General features: G+C 44.3%; 1 protein-coding gene across 2 annotated transcripts; it reads left to right on the top strand.

The window, feature by feature from the left end:
• Positions 1–16,121: 16,121 nt before the first annotated feature.
• On the top strand, positions 16,122–17,263 carry S100a9 (S100 calcium binding protein A9). Of its 2 annotated transcripts, none has more exons than XM_055615637.1 (3): positions 16,122–16,201; positions 16,548–16,710; positions 16,988–17,263. In XM_055615637.1, the coding sequence occupies exons 2-3, from the start codon at positions 16,558–16,560 to the stop codon at positions 17,174–17,176; spliced, it is 342 nt and encodes a 113-aa protein (XP_055471612.1). In that variant the 5' UTR covers positions 16,122–16,201; positions 16,548–16,557; the 3' UTR covers positions 17,177–17,263. The 2 variants fall into 2 exon arrangements, with proteins under 2 accessions (XP_055471612.1, XP_055471613.1); XM_055615638.1 differs by having other exon boundaries at positions 16,551–16,710; positions 16,988–17,257.
• The last annotated feature ends 1,633 nt before the right edge of the window (positions 17,264–18,896 follow it).

Raw genomic sequence — 18,896 nt, 5'->3', positions numbered from 1 at the left:
CCTCAGCTGGTCCCAGGATTCCCACAGAGTATAAGCAGCCCTAGGAGAGACATCGACAGTTACCATGCCTGGGCCAGCTGTCCACGACACGGTGCCTGACCGTGTGGAACCCTGTCTACTGCTGCCTTGCTCTGGGTCCCCTGAAGGCCAGCACCTGGCCAAGGCTCCTCTGGGCTCCCTGTACACAGCTGGTGTACAACATTCTATTACAGATACTAGCAACTCTATTTAACTGATTCCTACTCTGTGTGTATGTGTGTGTGTTCATGTAGATACTTGAACAGTAAGTCTTAAACCATCCTCACCCAAATTCTGTACATACAGAAACTAAACCTAAGAATGGTCCAACTGAAAAATCCATGCTCACAAGGAAGGGTCTAATGAGGACATCCCTTCCCTAGGAATAAGACAAGGTGAGGTAAGCAGGGTGTAGGAGTTGGGAGACACCAGATCTAGTTCTGGTGTGGAGGAAACCTGGATGTAAGATTGGTTTGGTAGTATAGTCCCTTCTGGAGATGTTTCGTAAAGATCACAAACCGAAACAGCTGAAACTGGGGAATGGCTCAGTTGCTGAAGTGTTTGCCATTCAAGAACAATGGAATCCTAAATCTCCAACAGCCATGCAAGAAAAAAAAAAAAAGTTGAGTGTGCGTGTGGCTGTGCAAGTAATTCCAGCACTAGGAGGTGGGGACAGGCAGGTCCCTGGAGTTCACTCTTCAGCCGGCTTTGCCAAACCCATGCTCAGATACCGAGAGACACTGTCTCATGAAATAAAAAGCCAGACGTGGACCTCTGGCTTCCATATGCATACACATGTGCACATGCCACAGAGAGGGGGGAGGGGAGCAGAAAGGGGAGGGGCGAAGAGAAGGATGGGGGACACTAACAGAGACTACAGACACACCATTATGTCCTCACACAAAACAAACAAAATAGAGTCACCTGGAAACCCTGTTCTAGTCCAGGCCAGCAAGTCAGAGTGCAGCCGGCTCACCACTCATTTTCTGGCATTTCCTGCCTTCAGCCTTGGTTTCCAGGCCTGGTACCTCCTCTGGCATATGTCTCTTCCTGCTCTCCCTGGCTCTAGAGAGCACTCTCTCTCTCTCGGAGTGGAGCACTCAGGTTCCAGCTTTCTCAAAAGAGGAAGTGAGGGCTCCCAAAAAAGATGGAGGACAGAGCTCTAAGACTCCGACTCAGCTCAGTTCAGAGCACTGAAAGGCACTCAGGTGAGGCAGATTGAGAGCACAGCGACACACCCTGTGAATAAGCCTGGGTTTCTCCTCCCTGGGAAAGGACCCAATTGCCACATCCTCCCTGATCTCCTTCTTCGGCTCAGCCCTGCCGACCTGGGGCCAGAAGGCCTGGTGGCTGTGATTCTGACATCGGTAAACTTCTTGCCAACAGCAATCTGCTCCTCCAACCTGAAGGCCATAGATTAAGGTCATTTACCAGTTATTACTGCAAACCTTTTCTACCAAGGTTGCCAACAGAGGCAGAATGGAAGGAAAGACATAGAGAGCCATGTTCCCATGTGCCTGAGCCTGTAGCCTCTGCTTGTGTCAGCCACCCTCCTGCTGCACCCACCTTCCGAATCATCACACTATGACCGTGAGAGGAAGCAGACTCCACCCACTTCTCAGGGCCTAGTGATGTCATCCCGACCAGTCCTCCTCTTCCTGCACCCTACACGGGAGGCCCTCCCATGATGGCAATGATGGGCCCTCCCCCTCCTAGGATGATGCCTGTGGGGCCTGCTCCTGGACTGAGGCCGCCCATGGGAGGTCACATGCCCACAATGCCAGGGCCTCTGCTCACCCCGTGAGCACGGTGCCCACTCGGCCTGGCATGACTAGGCCAGACAGAGAAGAACAGAAGGTCTCTTTACCAGTTTTGTATTTCTTATTCTGTTTCTCCAGGAGATCACCATGCTGAGCCTGCCTGTTTTCTAGCTGCATGACAAGAGAACTCCCCCTTCCTAAAAGAATAGTGTTGGAGGGGGAAAGTGGTATTTTTAAAAAGCACAGTTTTCACCTACATTGTGAAATGTGAAAATAAAATGTTAGCTCTGTCTGTTAAAAAAAAAAAAAAAAAAAAAAGACTGGGGGAGTAATCCATGGGTTAACTCTTGGCTCCCTGTAAACTGATAAAGAGACAGGAGAAACTATTGTCCTAGTGAGGTAGCATTCTGTTCTTTCCTGCAGTATCCATGCCTAGCGCGGTTCCTTAGAAGCTGCCGTCAGGTTCTGTTGCTTTTGCCTTCAGGACTCAGAAAGGCATAACATTCCCTTTCTCTTCTTCGTTGTCTCTTTTATTAAGATGGTGGCCAAATCCTAAGTATGCTTTATGGTACTGTGGGCTTTTCCCCTCTTTCTCTAATGCTCTCCTCTCTGCCATGGAGCTGCTTGTCCTCCATATGGCTGGGCTCCGCGGTGGGTTAGCTCAAGCCGCATGGGTTTTTCTCTCCACTTGCTCTTCTTCCTCCAGACAGCTGCCAAGATTTACAGCTTATCTGCCCTGGGACTCTTCTTTCAAACTCTAATAAAATTGTTCTTGGACTCTCTGTTGAATCCATTCTAAAATTGTGATTTTAATGAGACTTAAACAAATCACAAAAGAGGACCCCAATTTTCCTAGTAACAAAAGAGTTCCTCAAGTATGCAGCAGGTTCTCTCACTGTTTTCCCTAGGCGTGCATCTAGGCCCGGGATGGAGCAGAGCCACTGAGCTCAGCCAGGAACAGGGGAAAATGTTTCTGAGCCTGAGACTAAGGCAGTGGAGCTCAAGAATTCCAGCATGGTGGTGCTGTGACCCCGGAAACACTTGGTTTTACAGTGTCCCGACATGTGTGTCCTGACCAGCAATATAAGCCTTACAGAAGTAAAGCCTGGCAGCAGGCTTTCAGAAGCACCCAGAGTGGAGCTGAAGAGGTTCCTTTAGCAGAAAACCAAGGGGGAGAAAGCCCAAGAAGAGACAAAGCAACGGCTGCCTAAAAGAGTCAGGAAATGCTCTGGCCCATCCAGATACCCACAAATACCTAAGGCCTAATACGGTGAAGATGCCCTCAAAACAAAACAAAACAAAACAAAACAAAACAAAACAAAACAAAACAAAACTCCTCTATGAGTATATCAGGAGGGAGGAAGAAGGTGGCCAGGATTGACTGTGGGTTTACAAATTTAGGATGAAAATCTTGCTAGGTGGGGCTTTCTATCTCCTGAATGACTGAGTCTTCATCGACTCCCCTAATCCTCATCTCTGCCATCTCTACCCGAGGGGCTCCCACAAAACTGCCTTCCCCCATCACCATAGGATGTTTCCAATGTCCCTAAGAGTCTCTACCTCAGCCTAGCTTCTTCCCAGAGACCTACACAAGTACTGGTGGGACCCGGGAGAACCCACCTTCTTCAGGGAGGTCATGATACATTGTAATGAAAATCTCGTGAAGACAGTCTGCTTCTGTCCAGCCCTAGCACAGCAGAGCAAGCCTTTCAAAAGTGTGAAGAGAAGTTCAGGAAAGAAAGGTAAGCAGGCAGACACCAAGCATGCTTCAGGTAACATGGCCTAAGGTAGTTCTCCCTCACAGATCATCCCAGAAGAATGTAAAGGACCTCCAAATCTATTCAGGGGTCAAACCTTAGCCCCACTCAGCAGGAGGCCCTGCCTCACAAACCAGTGATTCCAAGTCCCTCACCTCCCTAGCTAATACTGTCCCTGAAGATAAGAAAGCATGTCAAGTGGGTGGTTCCAGGTTTGGTACAGCAGGAAGGAGGCAGCTGCTGGTCAGGGGTATGCCCGGAATTCCCTCCAAAGTCTCTTTATGCTAAGAATGTTCTTGAGACAATTACTTGTTGTAGTAACCTTCGATTCTGGTTCTTGAAAGAAAAGGCCCTTCTATGGTCAATCTATGAGCTGAACCAATCACATTCTTCACTGAACTGTTTTCTTCTCAAGAGAACAGAAAACAGGCAAATTACATAGACCCTCATACATGATGCCATGACATACATTTTTTTTGAAAATGAACAATGTGAGCTTTTCATTTCAAGGAAAACAGCTTATGGAATCAGTTAAGATAATAAAATTGAATCTTCCAAGGAAAACCTAGCATTTGAGGTAAGTAACATGGTAACAGTCATACTTGCAGCCATGATCTGACGTTTTTCCAATAGGTACACTTATTAATACTATCAGTAGTGGTGTTTCAAATGTTTTATAGGCACACATCTGTAAACACACACATATAAACATGTCATAGACTGTATAATGAAACAGTAGACCAATATTTTCCAAATGGTTAATATAAGATGTTGCAAAATCACAACTGAATAAAAAACTCATTCAAGTTTTAAGATGGAGTCCTTGATTCTAATGAAACTATGTGCAAAGAATTCATTCATGTGGTTTCAGATTCCAAAAAGTGACTACTTAGTTGTTTTGGTGTAGTATAAAAGAATAATATTTATAACTATATTTAAAGTTAATAGTGTGTTCCTCTACTTTCCAAATACTCATCTGAGAAGATGGATTTTATTCCCATCTTCAACTCAGAATATAGCAATATATTGAATGTAGAAATAGGAATGAAGCCACAGCTTTCTCCCTTTGAGAAGTACAGTAAAGAGGCTTGCAAACATTGTTTTAAAGACATTTTGCAATAGCTTTGTAAAATAAGTAGTTATTTTAATAGGTTAGTATTAATGGGTTTTTAATGATACCTTAAATAAGCTGATAAGCAATTTGTTTTTTTTTAATTTCTAATAAAATAAGTATATAGAAATAATACCCCATAAAAGCCCTTTGGGATACTATAGTCTCAAATATCCTGTGCTCAAAAGCTGCTGGTGGTGACCAGTATTGATGACTGCTTCACATCATTCAGGAACTGCACTGCCATGCCACCCTGGGCAACCTTGCAAGGCCACCTTCGATGCCATCTCTAAGACCTACAGCTTCCTAACCCCCGACCTCTGGAAAGAGACTGTGTTTACCAAGTCTGTTTATCAGGAATTTACTGAGAGTCTTGTGAAAACCCACAACAAGATTGAGATCACAAGTACAAAAGAATTCTAAGAGCAAAACGTTTTAAAATCTGAGACCAGGGACCTAGGAAATGGCTAGATATGTATGCCGCACATCCGTAACAGAAGAATGCCAACAATGAGATAGGAGGCAGATATATCTCACTGTTCAACTAGCCAGGGGGATGAAGCACAGCCACAGAGAACACAAAAGATACCACACTACCTCAGCAAGTCAGAAGGTGAGGACTGATGCCCAAAAGTTGTTCTTTGACCTCCACATGCCTTCTGCATTCTGCGACACACACACACACACACACACACACACACACACACACACACACTAATTAACAAAAAGTGCTTAATCTGAGTCCACAATTGAGTATTTTAAAAAACTAAAAGAGAGCCAGGTGGTGGTGTCACACTACTTTAATCCCAGCACTCAGAAGGCAGAAGCAGGTGGGTCTCTGAGTTGGAGACCAACCTGGTCTACAAAGCAAGTTCCAGGACAGCCAGGGCTACACAGAGAAACCCTGTCTCAAAAAATAAATAAATAAAAACAGAAAAACAAAAATAAAAGCACACTAAAAGAGAAATTAATTTCTCTTTTAAAAAAAGAAAGTAGGGGGCAGGAGAATAACTAAGGGAGGGGATAAGGGGTGAGCTCAATGGAAACACATATGCACAGATGAGTATCAGATAAAACACCAAACTGTGAAAAGAATTCTCCTCAAACAACATCTCCTACCTCAAATTTTAAAAAAAGAGCTCATTTCTATTTTCTTTAATTGATTGATTCTTTGTGATTTTCACATCATGCACTCCAATCCCACTCAGCTCCTGTCCCTTCATATCCGCCCTCTGCCCTTGCAACCTTCCCTTCAAGAGAAGATAAAAAACAAAAGTTAAAAACTAAAGCATGGAAAACAAGCTGAGGTGTGCCACAGCATGTCCCACAGTGTATCCTTTTGTCCACACATCTCAACTTGCAAATGTTCACTGCAATGAGTTGTTGGTTTGGTTCAAGGCCTCTGGCTTCTGCTACTCCATCAATACTGGGTCCTCACTGGGACTCCTCTCAAATATTCTGTTGTTGCCTGAGTCATGGAGGTCCTGCAGCTTTGGATCTGGAGGACTGGCCTTTTATCATGCTCCGACAGTTCATAGATGAAGTAGATTTTGGGATGGACCAATTCAAAGCCCTGAATCTGGGCCTGGGTGGAAGCTGAGTCAGTCAGCCTACCATCTTTCTGCTCCCACACCACCAGGGCAAGGTCTCCAGAGCTGCCCTGGCTAGTTCACCCAAGGTCACAGCAGCGAGTTGCCAGGCCAGCTCTTCTGCTCTCACAGCCGCTGGGCTGGCTCACCTGAGAGCTTCAAGTAGTGACTGGGTGGGCGTGTAAGGCGTTTCCCCCCCCCCCCATGCTCAGGTCTCCTCACAGCAGGCTTGGTGACAGGGCTAGCTCTCCCACACTGCGTTGCTCAGGCAAGGTTCAGAGTCCAGTCTCCCAAGCTCTGTAGCTTGTTTGAAGCATGTACAGTTCATGACCCCTACAACCATGACACCTCACTACAGACTAGTGGCAGAATCAGCTCTCTGAACCTCACACCCTCAGGTTGAGCTCACCCTGGTCCCTGCCACCCAAGACAACTCTACTGTGCTGCCCAGATACAACACAGGGCCCACAGGGCTTTGCTTCTTTTCCAGAAAAACACCAAGTGGCCAATAGGAGACCACACAGCTTGCACAGTGGATTTAGCAAAGTCTTGAGGCCCTAGGTCATGCTTGAGGATACAGGGGTTTGTGGCGGTATATCTGAAGACAAGGAGTAGATCGCTGTCAGTAACTGGGCCGCCTGGTCAAGGACATGAAGTATCTCCCTGGAGATCTCCCTAGTCTCTCTGCCCATCAAGGAATCTGAGATGCTTTACTTTTTCCTGGGCTCATCCCTAAAGGATGAGGTTCTAAAGATCCTACCAGTGAAGAAACAGACTCTGGCTGGCCAGCAGACCAGGTTCAGGGCTTTTTTTGCTCTTGGGTACTACAGTGTCCATAGTCTTGGTGTTAAGTGCTCCAAGGAGATAGCCACTGACGTCCGAAAGGTCATCATCCTGGCCAAGCTTTCCATTGTCCCTGTGTGGGGAGAGTACTGGGGGAACAAGATTGGCAAGCCTCACCCTGTTCTGTGCAAAGTGATAGGCCTCTGTGCCTCAGTTTTGGTGTGTTTCATCCCTGCCTCCAGAGGCACTGGCATTGTCTCTGCTCCTGTCTGCCCCCAGGAAGCCACTGCTAGTATTGATGGCCAGTATTGATAACTGTTACACATCAGCCAGGGGCTGCACTGCCACCAGGGGGCACTGCCAAGGCCACCTTCGATGCCATCTCCAAGACCTACTGACCCCTGACCGGAAAGAGAATTTGTTCACCAAGTCTCCTCATCAGGAATTCACTGACCACCTTGTGAAGACCCACACCAGAATCTCTGCTCAGATGACCCAGGCTCCAGCTGTAGCTACAACATAAGGGTTTTTATACAAGAAAAATAAAGTGAAATGAGGCTGAGAAAAAAAAAAAAAAAAAGAAAGAAAGAAAGAAAGAAAAAAAATTACAGTCCAAAAGAATGCAGATAGGCCATAAGGTGGCAGCATAAGCACTTTGGTAATCCTGACGATGCCTTCTACACACCCACAAGGATCTTCCCCAGTCTAATTTCTCCACTACTCCATTTCCTTGCCTTCTTCCCTGCTGTCTCCTGTGTTGCACAACTTCTTAATTATAGAAAATAACCTTCTAAACATAAGTTCTATCAAAGCCAGCACAGCCTTCATTGTGTTTATCACTCTCCTGTATGCAAAACTTATCTAGTGACAAGTTGCAAATTAACACTGCAGTGAGGGAGACAGACCAAAAAGCCAGTAATTACACTGCCTGGAGTGTGGTGCGTGGGCAAGCCTATTATTTTCTACAGAGGGCTATAGACTTCAAGGAGATTCCTGAGGTGGAGCCAGACAGCAAGAAGATATTGATATATGACACCTCCAAGGTCTTGGGATGAGATCTGGAATTTCAGTAAGAAATGAAAGAGGACAATTGCTTATTCAACACCCAGGGAAGGTAGGAAGACTGGAAAACAGCAGCAGGAACAAGAAAGAGAACAGCTTTCTCAGTTTGAAACATCAAGTTTCCCAGCAATCGGAGATTCTGGGCAGAGATACCGAGTTAGAAATGAGAGAAGTGTGCAGACTTAGCAAAGCTTCAGAATAAGAGTTTGGAAGCCAGGGAGCTGGAGGGCCTCCATGTGGATGCAGGGGCAGCCCAACATGCAGGCAGGCTGGCTGACTTTGGGGTGGCTAGCTATCAAACACTCAGTGTGGACAGAGACTGCAGAACAATGGTCTGTAGCTCCTTACCTACCACCTGGGAGCTCTCTGGATCTGGACTTTCTGGCACCCCTGTTCCCAACTGTTCCTTCTGGGTCAGTGTTACAGCAGGATGGTTCTCAGGAGCTACCTGTACAGGCAGGCAGGGTACAGCCTGGGTGGGGTTGGTGTGAAGGGCAACTCTGATGAGGAGATACTACCCTACCCTGCGGGAGGAACATCAAGTAAACCAGAAGCCACAGAAGGCCCTGGAGCACCCCCAGGTGCACCAATCCAACCTGTCCACACAACTACACCTCCCACGTTTTTGTCCAGAGTCCAGATGAGTGAGTCTCCTGGACCCTTTCATCCATGCCTTCTCCCCATCCAGCCAGACGTAGCCCAGGCTCCACATCCAGTGCTGAACTCTAGTTTGTCCTCCACTATCTGTGTGACAGCTGATCTCTAGGCCTCTGCCAAGATCTGTTTTACATATTTCCCCAATTCTTAAGCCCTTCCCATGTCACAACAAACCCTTCTAACCATCCATATCTACCCCAGCTTGGACCGGAGGCACATTCTGTACACCAGCCATCTGTCCACTGCATTCCACCAAAGGCATGTCTAAGCTCTTGGTCCAACACGTCCAAACAGCATCTCCTCTACCCAACTCTGCTCTGTCTGTATCAGAACTAACAAAAGAAGTCCATTTGCCCATATCTCTTTGCAAAAATATCAACAATGTGAAACATCAAGCTAATATCTCCTTTCTAGAGCCTACAGTTCTGTTGAGATGTTTGCCAATGAGAATTACCTGTATGAATGCTAAGACACAGAATTTTTAAAAAATAATCATAATCTTCATCAAAGGACTCAGGAAGTTTAAAAAAAAGACACAAAGAAACAGTGGAGTTAAGGAGAAAGAGCTTAGAGCTTAAGGAGATTAAGCACCTAAGTGATGCCCAAGAAAATACATATATGAAGCAGGTAAAGACAATTCAGGATTTGAGAATAGAATTCAATAAAAAGAAGACTCAAGTTGAAATGAAGATAGAATTGAAAAACCAAATAACTCAACCAGAAAACTCAAAGGAAGGAGTTACAAGTCAAATGAATCAAGCAGAAGACAGAATATTAGGACTCAAAGATAAAGTAGGAAATCTAGACCAAATGAGCAAAGGATATGGAAAGAATTTAAACACAGAAAATGTAGGACTGCATGAAAAAGACCAAATCTTCCAAGTATAAGGATAGAATCCCAAGTCAGTGGCCTAGACAAAATCTTCAACAAGATCATAGAAGACATCTTTCCCAAACTAAGGAAAAGCACATCCATACAGATACAAAAAGACCACAAAACACCAAATAGACAGCACCAGAAAAGAAAATCCCACAGCATATCACAGTTAAAACATTAAGTATAAATAACAAAGTATGCTGAAACCTTCAAGAAAAAAAAAAACACAGTCATATATAAAGGAAAATCCGTTAACATAACAGCTGATTTCCTAATTGAAAAGTCGAAAGGCAGAAGAGCCTAGGACAATGCATTCCAAGTCCTAAAAAAGATTACTCAGTCAGCCTAGACTAAAATACTCAAAAAAACAAGCTGCCATATTTGAAGGAAAAAGAAAAATTTCAGTATAGACAGCTTTTTAAAATATATATACATATCCAACAAATCAACACTAAGGAAATAATATTTTGGGCTAAATAGAAGAATTATATATCAGAAAAACTGAGGAAAGAAATACAAAGCTATCGTTATCAAAAGATGAAGTACTACTGGGAACACAAACAACAAAACCAAAAATCAACAGCACACTGGCAACATCAACAAACATCTAAATAATCACCTTAATATTTACATACTTTACTATCAATTGTTTCAATTCTTCAACCAAAAAATACAGGCTTACTGAATGGATTAAGAAACAAAATCCATCTATCTGTTCTCTACAAGAAACATGTTAAGCTAAGGCTTTAGAGATCAATGCCACATTGGATTAAAAGTATGACCAAAAGCACTACAGTAAAATGGGACCAAGAAGCAAGCAGACATCACTATCATTATATCTGACAAAATAGACTTCAAACTAAAACTAATCATAACAGAAAAAGAAGGACACTTCATTCCAATCAAGGGATCACTTAACCAAGAAGACACTACTATTCTAAACATACATGTACCAAATCCTGATACATCCAATCTCATAAAATATATTACTGAACTTAAGGATATACATTATTGGCAATCCAATAATAATAGATAATTTCAATATTCTACTTTCTTGACTAGACAAGTCATCTGGGAAAATTTAGCATCAGAATGAGTTGACATCCTATAGCATATGCACTTAACAAATATCTACAGAATATTCCACCCAAAGACCAAGGAACATACATGCTACTCAGCAACACCTGGAAGCTTTTCTAAAATAGACAACATCCTGCTATACAAAGCAAATTTTTACAAATGTTAAAAGATTAAAATCACTTCTTATATCCTATCTGACCACAATAAAATAAAATGTAAAATTGACAGCAGAAAAAGGAATCAGTGACTCTAAGAAATGGTTCTTTAAGACAAACAAGATGGACAGATCTTTGGTCCAACTAACCAAAAGAAAGAAAAAGAGGACCCAAATTAACAGAATCAGAAATTAACAGGGGAACATTATGGCAACAAAGAAATTCAAATTATAAAGGAATAAAAACTTGTACTCCATTAATCTGGAAAACCTAAAATAAATAGATGAATTCCTAGGTTCAGCCAAATTACCAAAATTAAACCAAGAGGAGTCAACAACCTAAACAGACCCATGAGAAGATCAAAATATTTTTTTTAAGTCTTCTAGATAAAAACTCTGAACTCTTAACCATAACTCTATGTGGCATCTATGCTGTGAAAGGCAGAAGGTACTCAAGGCCAAGTACTAGCACACAGAGAGGATGTTCTGGGCTTTCAGAAAGCAGAACAGACAAGGGGGACCTGGACAAGGAGAAAAGTCTCTATGAAGACTGGAGAAAAGGACTAGTGGAAACGGGAAAGGGAGATATTTTTCCTGGTGGTAGGTAGAGGCCCAGAAAGACAAGAGCACCAAGGAATTGCCCAAATCAAGCTCCTCCTTGTGTCCTGGGGGGTGAAGGTTGCCAGGAAGGAAACAGGATGATTCAGCAAATGCAAAGGTTTCCTGTGTGTCACACCCTAGCTGTGTGCATGAGAGGAGACCATGAGCAGGAAGCTCTCTTTGGGAATGTACAACCAACTAATAGACAGGTACAAATATTAACATAACCTTATTCTAACAAAGCACACATTGAAGACAGAGTGCTGTCTGGGAAGGTCCCAAAGGAGATGATCTCCCAATGGGAAGAATGTAACAGCATTTTAACTAAACCATGAAAGCTGGCTAGAATTTCACACTGAGGGTTGAGGAAGGGCACTCCTGAGGTGAGGAGATGAGAGGTGGGTCTTCTGAGTCCACAGTGAAGAGACAATGAAAAGAAAGCTAGAGAAACGTAGAGCTGTATACTGGGGGCTTGTGTACTGGGTGGGCAATACCGTCTTGGCTTCTGTGGACAATGGGGAGCATTTACTCAAGGGATGGTCCATGCTGCCTATAAGGAAGCTAGAGAACAACAGCTGTCATCAATCCTAAAATTTGTATGGAAGCACAAGAGACCCCAAAGAGTCAAACCAATCCTACTGTTCTCCAACCCTTCTCCACAAGATATATGGAAGGCCTAAGCAAAATGAATAATGCTGAAGGAATCACAATATCTAACTTCAAACTACACTATAGAGCCACAGTAGCCACAAAGCCACCATGGCAGTAACACAGAAGAAGACACCAGAAAATAGAACAGAAGATTCATGGGCCTGAGAAGATGGATTAGTTGGCAAGGCGCTTGCCATGAAAGCATGAGGACCTGAGATTAGCTTCTCACCAAACACATAAACCAGCTCTCAGAGCCTTCATTTCTCTAGAATCTAGGAAAGACCTGTCTTAAAACATAAGCTGGAGAGAGCCATAGAGAAAGACCCCTGGCATCAGTCTATGGCCAACACACACACACACACATAGGAACACACACACAAGGCACACACACACAGGCACACACACACAGGCACACACTATTAGACCTCTATCAGAAAGCTTTTAGAACTGATAAGCATTTCCAATGAAGCTGTAAGATATACAATATACAAAATTATCATATAAAAGTCAGTTGCTTCTCAAAATATACCCCTCATCAACTTTCCGACAATGAAATTAGGGGAAACATCACATTCGCTATACTTCAAAGAAAGAAACCTAGGCATAAACCTAACCATGGAGGTGAAAACCCTCTACAATGAAAACTTCAAACAACCTTAAAAAAAGTAAAATAAAAAAGAAATAGATGCTAAACAGTGACAAGAAATTCAATGTTCCTGGATTGGTACAATTAAATTGTGAATATGAATTTACAAATTCAATGCAATTTCTATCAAATGCCCAATGTCATTCTTTACAAAACTAGAAAAGACAATCCAAAAATGTATATGGACACATGAGATTACAGCCAAAGCACTCATAAACTCAAAGAACTCTACTGGAGATCTTGATGCCTGACCTCAACATATACTACTGCGCTGTAATGAAAAATCCCACATACACTCGCTATTGGGGAGATCGTAAACTGGAACAGTCTGGATGATTACTCAAATCATCCTCTCTTTAACATTTTACAAATATCGGTCCAACATTCACCAAGTGCCTTAAGCTAATAGAACATCAACAGCTGAAGAAATAATTATCAGGGAGATTACATCAAATTGATATGCTTCTGAATAGCAAAGGAAACGGCAGTGAACAGCAGTCTACATAACAAGAAAATATTTGCCAGCCATTCATCTAACAAGGAACAATATACAAAAGAATAGATAATCCAGTCAGAAAGTGGACCAATTTGCTGGCCAGACAGTTTTACAAATGAGCAAGTACAAGCAGCCAATAATGTATGACAGACATTCACTACCATTAGCTATTTCAGAAATGCAAATCAAAACTATTGGTTTCTTTTTATTCCAGTTTATTTACTTTATATCCCAAAAGTGCCCCTTCCTTTTCTCTCTCTAGTCCTCTCTTCCCCCCTCGCCTCTCCCTTTCCTCCAGAAAAGGGAAACTTCCTCCCCCATATCAACCTTCCCCAGCACATCAAGTCACATCAGGAGCGAGCATATCCTCATCCCCTAGGGCCAAGCAAGGCAGTGCTGCCAGGGCAGAAGTGATCCAAAAGCAAGCAATAGAGCCCATGTTAGAAACAGCCCCACCCTCCACTCACCAGGCTCCCCCCAAAAAGACCAAGCCACCAATCAGCTACGTGTGTGCAGGAGGCCTATGTCCAGATCATGTGTGCTCTTTAGTTGATGTCTCAGTCTCTGTAAGCCCCCATGGGACTGAGACAGTTGTCTCTGTTGGTCTTTTTGTGAGGTTCCTGTTCCCTCAGGTCCTTCCATCTTTCCCCCAACACTTCCACAGGACCCTGGTAGCTCTGCCCCATGTTTGGCTGCAAGTCTCACATCTGTCTCAATCTGCTGCTGTCTGGAGCCTCCCAGACTACAGTCAAGTTAGGCTCCTGTATGAAAGCAAAGAAGAGTATCATCATTACTGTCAGGGGCTGGCTCTCTATCATGGGGTGGGTCTCAGCTTGGGCCAATTGTTGGTTGGACTTTCCCTCAATCTTTGTTTACCTGCACTTCGTGTAGGCAGGGTAATTTTTGGATCTCGGGTTTTGTCAGTGTGTTGTTGTTCCCCTCCTTCCACTAGTCCTGCCTGGCCAGGAGGTGGTCACTTCAGTCTTTATGTGCTGCTCCCACTCCCCCTTTAGGAGTTTCAGCTAGAGTCACACCCATGTCCTCCCAGGAGCCTACCCTGATGAAGGCCTCCAGCTTGACAAAGAGATGGCTCCCCTCAGTTTTCCTTCTTGTTCCCAGCCTTTTCACCTCCCACCTCCTTCTTTCCCTGCCATTGGATCCCCAGGCCTGCTTTCTCCCCAGTCCATCTCCTTTGCAGTTCCCTCTCTTTATCCACTCCTGCTGTCTAAAAACTCTTAATTTCATGTCACTCCAATCACAATTGATACCATCAAGAAAATAAGCAACAGGCAGACATGGTAGCACACGCCTTTAATTCCAGTACTCTGACTGGCAGAGGCACGTAGATTTCTGTGAACTCAAGGCCAGCCAAAGCCTATCTAGAAAGAAAAAAAGAAAAAAGAAAGAAAGAAAATGAGGGAAAGAAAGAAGGAAAAGAAAGAAAAAGAGAGAAGACAAGAAAAGTATCTAAAAAATGATGGCATGACTATGAAGAAAACTGAGCCTGCTGGAAACTTAACCCAGTCGCTATGGAAATCAGCAGAGAGGTTCTTTGTAAAGCTACACAAGGCCCGGCCTTGCTATTCCTGAGTATACAATCAAAGAAATACAAGTCATCATAAACCAGACATACCTGCACATCTATAGCCAAGATACAAAAGAAGGCTTGGTGCCCAACAATAAATGAGTGAATAATAAGAACGTAGAATACCTCGTGTGTGTACACGAAGTGTTATTCAGCCATAAAGAATAACAGATTGTACCATCTGCCAAAAAAAGAGAATGGACTTAGAGATTATCATGTTAAACAGAATAAAGAACTCCCGGGACCCACATCACATGTTCTCTCTCATGTCTGAAAATGAAGGGTGAGGGAAACAGAACAGGAAAGCAAAGCCAGGACTGCTGGAACCCTTGATGCTTCCCAGCCTGCGGCCCCGGCAGGCTGCTGAAGAAGCTGTGCTTTCTGATGTCTGGTCTACAGGGTGAATTAATTCACTACTGCCCCAGAAATAAATGTAAAAGAAGACTATCAGAGAGGCAGAAGGAGAAAAGAGGAAGAGAGAAAGAGGGATAGGACAAGCAAATAGAGGGAAATCTTTGATCAAAGTACATTATATGCATATGTGAAAGTGTTAAAATGAAGCTCACTGCTTTGTATAATTATTATGGGCTAATAATAAGTATTTTTTAAATCAGCTATCTTCTAGAACATGAATTCCTAGGGGACATGAATGACAGCTAGGAACCAGGAAGAGTGATGCTGAGAGCCACGGCAGCCGAAACTGTGCTGAAGATAGCTTCTCACCCAGCTACAAGAGGCGGAGGTAGTAGCAAATGCCCTTAAACGAGAACTAGGGTGTCTGACTTCAGTCCCTGCTGGCTCATATGTAAGCTAAATGTTCTTGCTCAGGTCTTCTTCCGGACATTAGATTTCTCTACATACAGTGGAGAAAGCTATCACCCCAGAGGAGCTTCCTGACACTAATACCATTCAAGAAGTCCATGACAACTCCTAGTCCTTCCCAAAGGAACCAAGAAAACACAGGAGAAGGAAGGCTCAGATCATAAACTCAGGGGACAGAGACGGGATGAGTCTGTCACTATGGGTCCCCTGCCACCCTCTGTACATTACAAGTCAGAACAGGGAAATGAAGGGCATCAGAGGTGTGGCAGGCAGGCTGTCCTGCTTAAGACCAGGGGATTGGGGAAGTGAGCCAACTAACCAGTTTTCCTTCCAAACAAACTTCAAGCCCAGGGCTGGGAATTTCACAAAAAAAAGCAAAAAGCATTGTGTGAACATTTCCTGCTCCACCCCAGCTCCTGCACTGGCAGGGTTAGCACACTGCTCAACTGTGAAGCAATCTTTTCCAAGGATGACCATGTATCTAGCAAAGGGCTGCCTATAAATGCTGGCCTCGTGCTGCTCTTACCAAACAGTCTGTGACTCTTCATCTTTGGTAAGTAAGCTTCATCTCCCCTAGAGAGGAGCCTGCCTGCTAGAGCTTTCATTCCTTCCCTTAACCAACTTCTGTCTCAGGCCTCCTCTAGAAGCCCTCCTTGGTTGACCCTACCCATTTTACATCTTCATTCACTTTTTCTGAGTGCCGTACATTCCATATAGACAGGCAAAAATTTGATTCCATGTGAGTGTGTGTGAGAGAGAAAAGCTGTCTCCTGTTAAGCAGCACCCTGCCTGTTCTTTCTATTTTGAGTTTTCCCTTCCTTTCCTGCCTGACAGTGGTCAGGGAAGCTTGGCACCCCATTCTTTTATTTGTAAATAAAAGAATGTTTTATTTTTCAAAGAAGCAAGAAGATGGCCGCCAAAACCCCATCTCTGATGGAGCGCAGCATCGACACGATCATCCACACCTTCCACAAACACTCTAGGAAGGAAGGAAACAGGGACACCCTGAACAAGAAGGAGTTCAAAGACTTGGTGACCAAAGATCTGGCCAACTTTATGAAGGTGAGGCTTGAGCAGTGAGGGAGGGTGCCTTCTGTAGCAGTCATGGAGAAAATCCCGGTACCTTCCATGTCCCAAGGCAGAGGACTTTCTGGGGAACAATTGGAAAGTATTTAGTTTCACTTGTTTCACATCGGCTCCAGCGTCAACACTCAGTACATTACTCTTGTTTTTAAATCAAACCCCAGCCTGGGGTTTCCTGTGCCTTTGCCATCTGTCCTCCAGGGTTATCCGCCCTGCCTGCACCCAGCCCTAACAGCCTCCTCTATTTCACCCACAGAAGGAGAAAAGGTGTGACAACCTCCTAACAGACATCATGGAGGACCTGGACACAAACCAGAATGAGGAGCTAACGTTCGAGGAGTTTATCATGCTGATAGCAAAACTGGTCTTTGCTACCCATGAGAGTCTGCATGAGAACAACCCCCGTGGGCATGACCACAGCCACGGCGAAGTCCCGGGGAAGTGATTAAGAGGCCAGCCACACGGCATCTGCCCAGCCAAGTATAAACAGAATGTCTTACCAAACGGCCTTGCTTGTGGGTCTGGGAAATGATAAAAAATAAAGTTTTTTTTTTTTCCATTCCAGTGCTCCGAATGTTGTTTCTACCTCCCTTTACACTTGTACTTTCTGGGGGTCTGAGTGCTGAGCAGCCCTGCCCTTTCCTGAACTCAAGCCCTCCATTTAGTCATGACAAACAGAGAGCCAGAAACCTGTGTCCATACTGAGCCCCAAGGCTTACCTCCCCCACACATCGCTCTCCTTGACATTAGATCTCACAGCTCAGATCACATTCTGTCTGTCCAGCTTGCCAACATGCCCCTTGTCATAGCAGAAGGCAAAAACATGCGATCCCTTCCCTAGACAGCCTCCTACCTTTGCATGGCCTGGTCCTATCACACATATTGCTGCTCTCTCTCCCCTTCCCCCCCTTCCTCCAAATGACCTAAACTGCTCCATGTCTGGGGAGGTATGCTGAGTAAGGATATATAAAGAGCAGGCACATACAAACTCTCTTTTCTGGATCGAAGAGAGCAGTCAGCTCTCCCAATAGACTCAGAGTCCTAAACATGTGCTGCTGGGTCCCTGTGGTCTTCACATGGATGTGGGTGGCAGTTACCCCCAAGTCTACCCTACGGTGGAATGAAAGCTCTCGCTTGCTCAGTGAAGGGATGGGCTCCCATCCTGTCTCTGCCTTTCAAATTTCCTGACTCCCATAGAGATTTGGACTTTGTTCACAGAGCCTCTGGAGCCTGAGGATTCAAACTGCAAGTTACTAGAATCAGATGGTCTCAATAAGGTGGTAGAAACTTTTCCAGTCCCTCATCAGTAGATAAGAACCCAGCTGAGCAGGGACATTTGCTCCACTTTGTAAGTCCCGTTCCACCTCCCACAGGGCTGCTGTCATTGTCCCTCTGTTGGAGGACACTGCTGTTTGAGGTTTCAGTCCTCCCAATCCGGATAGCCTTTCTAAATTCAGCACTAAATGGAAAACTCCCTCTTCCTACTCTCTGCCTAACCTCTCTGCTTGACCTCTAACGGCCTTTGGCACAGCTCCCTGCTAATGCTCCCCTCCCCAAATTCTGTATTCCAAAGTGGAAGTTGTTTCCTAAAGTTTTAGTTTTACAAAACAAAACAACAACAACAAAAATAGAAATCATAACTCACCATGTCTGAATCTGATCTGGGTTCTGTGTGGATCAGGAAGTCTCTAGAATTTTGGAAATAATTGCATTTCATTATCCACTTCTTTGTCACTGGTTCTTTCGGGATACATTCACCGGACACTCACTGAATGATGGATACTACACAACACTCCAAAGAGCCACTGCAGTGAATAAGGCTTGGCCAAGAGCTCTAAGACCTGCAGGAAAGATAAGATAGGCCCTTGGGTCATTCTACTACAGAGAGGTAAAAGTCAAGGGCTATGACACTAGGTAGGACTTTGAGGCTGGAATGGCACCCTTCTGTAGGGTGTCTATCCAGAAAGGAGATGGCTCTTCTCCAATATCAGAATTTTCTGATACATCTACCACTATACTGAATTGCAATTGATGAAGCGCACATGAACGTATCTGAGGACTGTTTGGTTCCCTCCTTTTTCATTTTTTCTTTTCCTGATTCCTACCTTCTCTCATATATGTGTGTGTGTGTGTGTGTGTGTGTGTGTGTGTGTGTGTGTGTGTGT

The sequence above is a fragment of the Psammomys obesus genome, unplaced genomic scaffold (genome assembly GCF_907164565.1).
Source record: "Psammomys obesus unplaced genomic scaffold, mPsaObe1.curated_primary_1811, whole genome shotgun sequence".
Lineage (NCBI taxonomy): Eukaryota > Metazoa > Chordata > Mammalia > Rodentia > Muridae > Psammomys > Psammomys obesus.
Note: the sequence above shows the minus strand (reverse complement) of the source record. Positions and strands in the feature narration are given on the sequence as shown.

Bases quoted from the DNA above. Each gene is read 5' to 3' on its own strand.
- S100a9 (XM_055615637.1), top strand. From the start codon at position 16,558: ATGGCCGCCAAAACCCCATCTCTGATGGAGCGCAGCATCGACACGATC. The intron at 16,711-16,987 runs GTGAGGCTTGAG...TTTCACCCACAG, and splicing joins ATCTGGCCAACTTTATGAAG to AAGGAGAAAAGGTGTGACAA.